The following is a 10083-nucleotide window of genomic DNA, read 5'->3' as shown; positions in this document are numbered from 1 at the left end:
GGGGCCGCGCTGCTGCGGGCCGCCGTCCCGCACCTCCGCGGCGGCTGGAGCCCCTGCCAGCTCTACCGCTACCGCCCCGCCGCCGGCCCCGGCGCCCCCCTGCCCAACGGCACCGGACCCTGCACCCGCGGCTGGCACTACGCCCTGCCCGCCGCCGGCCTCCGCTCCAACCTCGTCACCCAGGTCGGGGGAGGGGGTCCCCGGGGGAGGGGGAGGCGGGAGAGGGGACCCCCCACACACACCACCACCACCCTCAGCGCCGGAGGGAGGGGGGTCCTGGGGTTCTGGAGGGTCCTGGATACAGGAGGGGTCAAGGGGGGGGGTGGGGTGGATGTCTGGGGAAGGGGGAAAGGGGACTCCGGGGGGGGCAAGCTGGGGACCCCAGCAAGGGTCCCACGGGAAAGCCCGGGATGTGCAGGGGCAGCACCTGGGGGGGTCCGGGGGAGAGGGAGTTTGCTTGGGGACACACACCAGGGATCTGGGGAAAGGAGAGGGGTCCTCGGGTGGAGAACCCCCCACCATGGACAGGCCTGGGGGAGCCCTGGGGGAAGGGGTGTCGGGGGATGTCAGGGGGCAGAGCTCTAAGGGCTATCAGCACTGTCGTTCCACATTCACCCCCATATTTCTGCTTGTGGGGTGGGGGCTGGCCAGAAGCCCCCCCAGGCGACTCATGGGGCTCCTGACCCCATCCATCCCAGCCCCACAGGCAGCTGGGGGGGGGGTCTGCTGGGACACCCCTGCAGACGTCTCCCTGCCACGTGCCCCCTCGCCCGCAGTGGGACCTGGTGTGCGCCTCGCGCTGGAAGGTGCCCCTGGAGCAGACCACGCACTTGCTGGGCTGGACGCTGGGCAGCATCACCGCCGGCCTGGCCTGTGACAGGTAACTGGGGGTCCCTGGGGCGGGGGGGCGCGGCGCCCAGCCCCGCTCACAGCCCGTGCCCCCGGCAGGTTCGGCCGCCGGCCCGCCTTCGTGGTGTCTCTGGTGCTGGCGGTGCCTGTGGGCCTCGGCGTGGCGCTGGCCGTGGACTTCGTCATGGTCCTGGTGGCACGGCTGCTCTTCGGGGCGGCGCTGGCAGGCGCCTTCCTCTCCCTCTACGTGGCACGTGAGTGTGCAGCGGGGGTCTGCGGTGGCGTGGGGACCGAGGGCGCTCTGGGTGCGGGGTGCTCTAGGGTGCAGGATGCCCCAAGGCCGTGGCACCCACGGCGCATCCCTTGCCCCTCCTTGCCAGGGCTGGAGCTGTGCGACCCCCCGCACCGGCTCGGGGTGACAATGGTGGCCGGCTTCTTCTGGATCGCCGGGGAGCTGCTGCTGCCGGGGCTGGCCGTGCTGTGCCGGGACTGGCGGGTGCTGCAGGGTGCCGTCACCATGATCCTGGCGCTGCTGGCTGCCTGCTGGTGGTAAGGACCCCCCCGCCGGGCGAGGGGGCTGCGCGCGCAATGGGGGTGCTGCCACCCGCAGCAGGGCTGAGCCATGCCCCAGGCCTGGCACCGAGCCGTGCTTGGGGAGTGCCAGGGCAGCACCCCAGCCCAGCGCACCCTGCCCGGGGCCGCGGTGGGGATCAAAGGCTGGCAGGGGCTCTCCAGGTGGAGCGTGGGGACCCTCTGCCCCAGGTAAATGTTTGCTCAGGTTTGAAGTTGAGGGTTTCTGGGCAGCGTCGCCTTGAAGCCGGGAAGCGGGGGTGATCGCTGGAGGGGGGCCAGGCCCCTGGCGAGCCCCGTGACGCTGACGCTCGTGCCCCAGGTGCCCGGCGCTGCTGCTGGAGTCGCCGCGCTGGCTGCTGGCCACGCAGCAGCTGGAGAGGGCCAGGAAGACCTTGCAGGTGCTGGCCGAAAGCAGCAGCCCCGGCTCTGAGGACGACAGCTCCTGCCACCAGGACAGCCTCCTCGCCGGTGCGTGGCAGGGGCTGCCAAGGGCGATGCGGTCACCAAGCCCCTTCCCCAAACCTGCGGTGACAGGGGCGGTGGGATGGTGCCAGCTCTAACCCGGGTCCCCTTGTCCCAGCAGAGCTGGAGTCCCTGTCTGAGGGGTCCCCACAGCCCCAGTACCACGCCGTCTGCGAGATCTTCGGCACCAGGGTCATCTGGAAGAACGGCGTCATCCTCGGCTTCGCAGCGTGAGCAGGTGGGGGGGCGGCGGTGGGGGATGAGTCCCGCTCGCGGCCCCCTGACCCTGCTCTTCCGCAGGTTCATCGGCTCCGGCATCCGCCACTGCTTCACCCGCAACCTGGACCCCCACCTGCCCCACTTCTTCTCCTCCTACTTCGTGCGGGTGGGCGCTGAGGCGGCCGCCTGCCTCTTCGTCTGCCTGACGGCCGAGCGCTTCGGGCGCCGTGCCATCCTCCTCCTCTGCACCATCCTCACCGGCATCTCCTCCCTCCTGCTGCTGGCCCTCACCCAGTGTAAGGACGGGCGGGGGACCCCCACCCTTCCTGCGGTGGGATGCGGCCCCCAGCTGGGGGGCTGGGGGTAGGAACAGGATGCTTGAGGGGGGGGGTGGGTGTGTGCAGGATTTGACACCTGATGGTGCTTCCCGCCCTCCATCAGACTTGCTGGACCTCATCGTCCTGACCCTGTCGGTGGTGGGCATCACCGCCTCCCACGCCGTCACCATGCTCAGCATCTTCTTCGCCAGCGAGGTCCTCCCCACTGTGGTCAGGTAAGGGGGGAGCTGCCACCCCCTGTGCCACACCGGCTGGGGGGGGGGGCACCCCCCAGGGTCCCCCCGGGCCCCCTCTAAGCACGTTTCTCCCGCAGGGGTGCCGGGCTGGGCCTCGTCGTGGGGGCCAGCTTCGTGGGCAAGGCGGCCGCCCCCATCACCGCCATCCCCAACAGCCGCGGCTTCTTCCTGCACCACGTGGTGTTCGCCTCCTTCGCCATCCTCGCCGTCCTCAGCATCATGCTGCTGCCGGAGAGCCAGGGCCGCAGCCTGCCCCAGTCCCTGCAGGACGGCGAGAGCCAGCGCCGGCCCCCCCTTTTCCGCCGACCCCTCCGTGAGGACCACCTGCCCCTTCTCACTCCCCACGGCATCCCCCACGACTACTCCCGCCTCGCTGCCTCCACCAAGAGGATGGTGGGCTCCCCGGCCGCCCCCCGTGAGACATAGCTGTGCCCTCCCTGGGGTCTCCCTGCCGCTGGGGGGCCAGGACCCCCAACAGAGCACCAGGACCCCCATCCATAGGTGCTTGCGGGGATGGTGGGGCGCACCCAGGACATGTGATAGCTGGGGGGGGGGGTGTCAGCGGACCCACCCCATGCCGGGACTGGATTCTGCCCCAGGAGGAGCTGTGCTGGGAGTCCTGGGGTGGGGATGATGCCCCCCCTGGGGTGTTTGCAGCGGGCGCTCGTGGGCTGCCAATAAAAGTGCCTTGTTTCTACGGGTGCCTGGTGTGGTCGGGGGTCCCACACGGCACCCCTGCCACCAGCCCCCTTCTCTGGGGTCTTTATTATGGGGGGGGGACAACCGGGGGGCACCTCATCCCCCTGGCTCTGCAGGCTCTTCCCCCGGGGTGTCCCGTGGGCTCGGCCTCTCCCTTCCCGGGGTCTGCGGGGGTGTGCAGGCGTGCAAACCCCTGCGCTGAGGTCTCTTTCGGTGCACACGCGTGTGCAAAGCCCCTGCGCGTGGGTACCTGGCGCAGTCGCGTGCGCAAAGCCCCTGCAGACGGGCACCTTGCGCGTGTCCGTACGCAAAGCTGCTGCATCTGGCCGCCTCGTGCACACGCGTGTGCAAGCCCCCCACTGCCCCCCCCGTCCCTGCTACTGCCCGTAGAGGTCGGCCAGGCGCCGGAAGCGCGGCCCCCACTCGCTCAGGTAGTCGTAGTCCTGGTCCTCATCCGTCAAGCTGGAGACGATGGAGCTGAGGGGGCTGGCGACGGAGCCCGAGCCCTCGTAGTCGTAGATGAGGGCCGTGTCGTAGGGGGGCACGCTGGGGTCGCTGTCGGCCGCCTCCAGCCCCTGTGGGGACGGGGGCACTGTCAGCCCCGCTGATGGGGGGGGGGGGGGCCGGGGGCAAGGTGGGCGCTGGGCCCTGTCCCCACCTCATTGATGAAATCCTCGATGTCGGAGGGGCTGCTGGGCAGCTTGCGGGGGGCCGGGGGGGTGGCGGAGCTGAGCGGGGCGTCCCTGCGCATCGGTGGCTTGGCCCGGGGCGGGAAGAGCTCGGGGTGCCGGAGCTGGTTGATGTCATATGCATCCTGTGGGGATGGGAAGGGGTCAGGGGTGCGGGTCTGGGGTGGACACACACCCCCCCCCACCAGAACCCCCCTCCTGAGTCCTGCTTACCTGGTCCTCCTCGCCCCCGCCCTGCTCGTCGTAGTTGAGGATGTTGTCACGCATGTCGTCCTGCGAGCGCTGCAGCAGCCCCTTGCGCAGAGCCCGCCGGCGCCCGCGCGCCCGCGCCGCCCCCAGCCCCGCCAGCACTGCGGGCAGAGCGCGGGTGGGCACGGGCCGGGGTACGGGGGGGCGGGCACGCGGGGATGGGGCGGCTGGGCGCGGCGAGGCGCGCGGCGATGGGGGGGCGCGTTGGGTTGGGAGGCAGTTGGTGGGGCTGGGACAATGGGATGGGGGTGCAGGTAGGGGTCTGGGGGGGGAGCGCTGGGTGATGGGGTGGGATGGATGATGAGGGAAATGGTCTGGGGGTCTTGGGTAGGAGTCAGAGGGGGCTGCCGGGGTTGGGGTGGGATGGGGTGTCCTGGACCAGGATGGGGTGATGGGTGGAGTGGGGGACAAGGTGACGGAGTGTGTTGGTGGGGCTCGGGATGGGTGGCCCAGACCGGCACCGTGTGGGAGGGCACGGGACTGGGGCGCGGGGATGGAGGGGCCGGGAGAGGTGGGGGTGAGGATGGTCGGGGGTCTCACTCACGCAGGAAGAGGACGCTGCTGCCGAGGATGATCATGAGGGCCCCGAGGGTGATGCCGGCCCCAGCGGTGGCAGCGGCCAGGACACCGTCCTCGCAGGAGCCATCCGGGCCGCAGTGGCACACCGAGATGTTCAGGAGCTGCTGCCGCTCCTGCGGGGGGGTCCCCGAGTCCCGGAGCAGCAGCGGGAGCGAGTAGGGACCCTCGGGCAGCTCCACCAGCACGGCCAGCACCGCGTGGGTCACTGTGGGAGGGGCACGGGCAGGGGGTGAGGGGGAAGCCCCCTTCCCCCCCCATGCAGCAGCCCCCCCCAACCCCAAACTGGCCCTCACCATTGAAGCGGGCGATGCTCCAGTTGCGGGTGAGCTGGGGGTGCTGGGGGCTGAGATGGAAGTGGAAGGGGGCACCGTGGGGGGGCCGGTCATCATCCGTGGCCCCCAGGAGCAGGCTCCCCCCGCGGCCCGGCCGCCCGCAGACCACCCCGGCCGGAGGCTGCAGCAGGGGCGCGTGGTCGTTCACCTCCAGGATCTCGATGGAGAGGGTGCCGGTGGCAGAGAGGGGGGGCTTGGCTGGGAGCACAGAGCAGAGGGGTCAGGGGGGGACGGCAGGTGGGGGGGACACGGTGGGGCTGGGGGGCTTCTCACCGTCATCACGGGCGAGGACCAGGGCGATGTACCAGCCGCCCTGCAGGAAGGCAGAGGGGTGCAGCAGCTCCCTCTTGGTGCGGACGGTGCCGGTGTGGGGATCCAGCTGCAGCCAGTCCGCCGGGTCGTAGAGCAGCGTGTAGCTGTAGGCGCAGGGGGGTTGCATGCCGTCACCCCTCAAAACACCCGCCACGGGCTGCGAATGCGGGACCCCGAACATAGTGGGTGCTGGGCGGCGATGCAAGGGGGCTGGGTGCTGAAACCCATGGCCTGGGACTCACGTAAGGGTCTGGAGCTGGCGGGTGTCGGGGTCGCTGGCGGTGTAGGTGGTGACGGGGGTGCCCGGGGGAACCCCCTCCAGCACGCTGACCCGCCGCGGGTTCTCGCGGAAGACAGGTGCCTCATTCACATCCTGCACCCGCACCCGCACGGTGGCCAGTGCCCGCGGGCTGGCGGGGGCCGCGGGCTCCAGCGGCTCCTCGTTCTGCACCGACACCGTCAGCTCGAAGCGGTCCCGCACCTCGTGGTCCAGCGGCTGCCGAGAGGGGCTGCGGGTCAGCCCAGCCATGGGACCCCCCACCCGGCAGTCCCCCGGCTGCCCCACGCCCACCTTGGCCACAGAGAGCACGCCGTCGTTGGTGTAGGGGTCGGTGTGGATGGCGAAGGCGCCCTCGGGGTCGCCCTCCAGGATGGTGAATTTGGCCAGCCAGTTGGGCGAGCCGGCCAGGTCCTTGTCATGCACAAAGACCTTGCCCACGTCCACGCCGGCCGCCTGCTCCTCCACCTCCATGGCGAACTAGGGGAGAGTGGTGTGGGGCTGGTGTCGCGCCCCCTTGGGATGCTGCTGTCCCCAGGGCGGGGAGGTGGTGGGTCCCACCCCGCTGACCCCCACATTTCCCCCCTACCCATTCCTGGCCACTACCTCCTCCTTGGTGAACTCGGGAGGGTTGTCATTGACGTCCTCCAGGTAGATGACAGCCGTGGCGGTGGTGGTGAGCCCATCCCCAGACATGTCGGCTGCCTGCAGCGTCAGGTTGTACACCCCTACGGTCTGCGGGGAAGGAGGGGGGCCGGTGCTGAGCCCCTCCAGCCCCTCCGGGAGCCCAGAGCTCTCCCAGCTGCTGGCCACCCACCCTGTGCCCACGCCTGCATCTGCTCATGGTTGAAGATGTGGCTTCACCACCTGGGGGTCTCTGGCTGCCCCCAGTCCTGGTGCTGCCCCAGTGCTGCCCGCACCCCCTATGCCCGCTACCTCGCGGTCCAGGCCGGGCCGTGCAGTGCAGATCTCGCCGGTGGTGGCGTTGATGCTGAACATGCCGGCGGTACCCTGCTCCAGGATGGAGTACCGCAGCGCCGCATTGTCCGTGTCGGGGTCATCGGCATCGGTGGCGTCTGCCGTCATCACGCAGGTCCCTGCGGCCGCAGGAGTGCCCCAGTGGGTGTCGGCGTGGGGGCTGGCTTGGTTCACCCCCAGCCCCTGTCCTGCAGCTGGACCCACCTGGCTCAGCCCCCTCCACCACGCGCCCTGTGAAGACGTCCTGCCGGAAGAGCGGCCGGTTGTCGTTCTGGTCCATCACGATGATCTCCAGGTCGGTGGGGTCCTCCAGCGTCACGCCGCCCAGGTCCAGTGCGAAGGCTTTCAGCTGCGGGCACAGAGCCGGTGGGTCGGGGCCCGGCTGGGGGGCCGGGGAGGGGGCCGCGGGCAGCTGGGCAGCATCCTTACCCGGAAGCGGTCCGTCTCCTCCCGGTCCAGCATGGCATTGAGGAAGACCTTCCCGGTGAACTTGTCGATGGAGAAGATGCCCAGGGGCTCCTCGTCCACCCCCGGCCCCTTGATGCTGTAGATCACCCCCCCGGGCTGCTGCTTGTCCGACTTGATCTGCTCCAGGGAAAGCAGGGCTTGCAGTCCTGGGGCCGGGGGGGCCTGTCCCCTGCCTGGGGTCCCCCTCTGCCCTGAGTCCCCCTCCTGGGGTGTCCCATGCAAGCCCCCTGCCCGGAGCGCCCCCAACCCCGCCACTCGGAAAGGGGTGTGTGTGTGTCCCTGCCTACCTGCACCAGGAGGTGGGGGATGCGCTTGTGGTTCTCCGAGACGCTGATGGGGGGGATCACCCAGGCCCTCTTCACCCGCCGCAGCCCCTCGTGCTGCCGCCAGGCCTGGGGGCTGCCTGGGGCTGCAGCGCCTGGCTGGGCTGAGCTGGCACCCTGGGTGGGGGGGACACACAGTGCTGCCAGTGACCCCGAAACCTCCACTCTGGGGTGCAATGCCAGGGCAGTGGGCAGGCCCTTGCATCCCAGCCGGGTGCGTGGTGTCGGGACGCATGGTGCAGGGGTGCACGGTGCCAGCACCCCCTGATGGGGCTGGGTCTAGGCGAGCAGAGAGGGCACCCAGGTCCCCCAGGAACTCCGTGTCGGTGATCTCCTGACATCCTGGTGTGATGGTGACGGGTGTCCCGCCGGGCTTGCTGGGAAGGGGTGCCCCACAAATGACCCCAGTGGTGCCCCAGGCATGGCCCTACCTCACAGCTGGGCTCTGCCCCGTGGGACCCCTGCGTGGGGATGAAGGGGTTACCCTGCGCTGGCAGTGCCTGGTGCGGCCCCAACCCACCTCACCCTCACTGCAGGGATGTGGCAGCGAGGACGGAGGGTCAGGGGTCAGTTTAGGCTGCGTGGGTGGTCCAGCTGGGGTGCTGGTGGGGAAGAGGGTGCTGGGGGGGGGCTGGGATCGAGTCAGGGGCTGTGAGGGGGGGATTAGGAATGGAGACCGGGGGAGTAGGATTTGGGGGGGCTGCAATGCGGGGTCAGGGAGCTGCGGGGGCTAGGATGGGTTTGGGGGCTGTGAGTGACTGGGTTGGGGAGTCGAAGAAGTGGGAGGGGGTGGCATGGGGGTCTGGAGCTGTGGGGAGCAGGCGTGGTGGCTGGAGACGGGGGCTGGGAGAGGGGAGGGAGCTGTGGTGTGGGGCTGCAGTCCCCACCTCTTGGCTCCCCAGAGCTCGTCCTGGGCCCTGGGGACACGGGTTGTCCCCCCCTGGGGAAGGGAGCGCATATGGGCAGCACCAGGCCTTGCACCCACATCTGCACCCACCCACATCTGCACCCACCCACATCTGCACCCATCTGGCCGCACTGCTGGGTGCTGGGGTGCCCCAGGTCCCCGTGCATCCCCTGCCCGGGGCGGGGGAGCGGGGCAGCGGGGGTGGCTGTGCTGGGGGGCCTGGGGATGGTGGGGGGCTGTGCAGGGGAGGGGGCTGTGCGTCGGTCCCGCGGGATGGGCAGGACAAGGGGCTTATTTGGACACTGTGACGGGAGCTGCCTGCGGCCTCCAGCTGTCCCTCCGCCCTCCCCAGCAGAGACCCCCCCCCTTCCCTGGGAGGCTGCTGGAGCTCGGGGCCGATGGGGAGGGTGATGGGGGGGCCCCACTGCTGCTGGGTGGGGGCTGCCCTGCAGGTCCCCTTTCCTTCCCCTACCCTGAGCTCCCGGCCGTGGGGCCCAGGCCAGAACCCCAACAGCCCCATGTGGCTCAGGCCTGAGACCGTGGTGAGGGACTCTGGGGGAACACGCATGGACAGGGGGGTGCCGAGGGATCTGGGACTGCGGCTGGGGTGGGAAAGGGGGAGCAGGGTGTTTCTGAGTGCCTAACCCTCCCCCAAATCCCTTTTCCTGGTTCACAAGCGCAGGCGCTGTGCCGGAGCCGCAGGCTCCCCCCTGGCGCCGCCATCTGTGGGGTGGGAAATGCCCCAAGAGGGGCACCGAGCCCCCATCACCCCCATCCCCATCCCGGCCAACCCCAGGGCTGTGCCTCCGCAGGGTCTGGGGTCCGGCTGCCCCCTGGCACCGCGTCCAGACTCCCCATCCTGGGACGCGGCGCAGTGGGGGGTCCCCATCCCCATCGCAACCCCTTCCCCATCTCCCCGCGCCCCTTACCCGAGCGCAGAGCGGGGCGAGCAGGCAGGCGAGGAGGAGCGGGGGGCCCATGGCGAAGCGGGGCGCAGTCCGGCCGCCAGCCCCGAGCCGCTCGCCGGCCCCGAGCTAAAATAACCGCGGGGCTGGCTGAGTGACAGCACATGTGCTGCCGAGCGGGCCGGGCCCCCCCGGCCGGGCAGCTGTCCCCACCGCCCCCCCGGCCGGCAGCCCGCACCCCTTGCCCGACGGGGGCCCGACGGGGCGGGCGGCGGGGCGGGCTGCGGGGGGGCCCCGGGCCGGGCCCGGGGGGCTGGGGGGCCGGGGGGGGGCGGAGGGGTGCGGGGGGGGGGGGGTGTCCCGCTGGCCGGGGCGGGGGGTCGGGGGTGCGCGGCCCCCCCCAGGGCAGGGCGGGCGGGAACGCGGCAGCTGTCGCCGGGCGCCACTCGGGGATGCCGCGACGGGGCGGGCGGGGAGGGAGAGACCCGGCCCCACTGCGACCCCACGGCTGGGCCGGCACCGGCACCGCTTCAGCCCGCCCCGCTCCGCCGTGCCCCCGGTCGAGACGACCCCCCCCCCACCCCCCCGGTGCCGGTGCCCGCTCCGCGGGCTGCGGGGCCGGTGCTGGCTCGGGAGAGGGGCGGCAGCGTCCCGCGGTGTCCCGGCCCCGGGCGGCTCCCGGAGCCCC

The 10083-nt window shown here is 71.4% G+C and overlaps 2 protein-coding genes across 2 annotated transcripts; one reads left to right on the top strand and one right to left on the bottom strand.

Annotated features, from left to right (window-relative positions):
* The first annotated feature begins 581 nt into the window (after window positions 1–581).
* SLC22A31 (solute carrier family 22 member 31) lies at window positions 582–3103 on the top strand. Its single transcript, XM_064459786.1, has 8 exons — window positions 582–880; window positions 949–1103; window positions 1230–1398; window positions 1742–1890; window positions 2006–2114; window positions 2185–2399; window positions 2545–2656; window positions 2755–3103. Exons 2-8 carry the CDS (start codon window positions 1034–1036, stop codon window positions 3101–3103), a joined length of 1173 nt encoding a protein of 390 aa, XP_064315856.1. The 5' UTR covers window positions 582–880; window positions 949–1033.
* Window positions 3104–3458: 355 nt separating this feature from the next.
* On the bottom strand, window positions 3459–9572 carry CDH15 (cadherin 15). The gene is made up of 14 exons (XM_064459785.1): window positions 9420–9572; window positions 7548–7700; window positions 7222–7377; window positions 6997–7141; window positions 6751–6911; window positions 6421–6549; window positions 6109–6294; window positions 5780–6033; window positions 5499–5641; window positions 5187–5423; window positions 4859–5098; window positions 4279–4415; window positions 4035–4190; window positions 3459–3951 (listed from the first exon to the last, which is right to left on the bottom strand). The coding sequence occupies exons 1-14, from the start codon at window positions 9468–9470 to the stop codon at window positions 3754–3756; spliced, it is 2346 nt and encodes a 781-aa protein (XP_064315855.1). The 5' UTR covers window positions 9471–9572; the 3' UTR covers window positions 3459–3753.
* Window positions 9573–10083: the final 511 nt, after the last annotated feature.

The sequence above is a fragment of the Phalacrocorax carbo genome, chromosome 8 (genome assembly GCF_963921805.1).
Source record: "Phalacrocorax carbo chromosome 8, bPhaCar2.1, whole genome shotgun sequence".
Lineage (NCBI taxonomy): Eukaryota > Metazoa > Chordata > Aves > Suliformes > Phalacrocoracidae > Phalacrocorax > Phalacrocorax carbo.
This window is presented reverse-complemented; position numbering and strand designations above follow the sequence as displayed.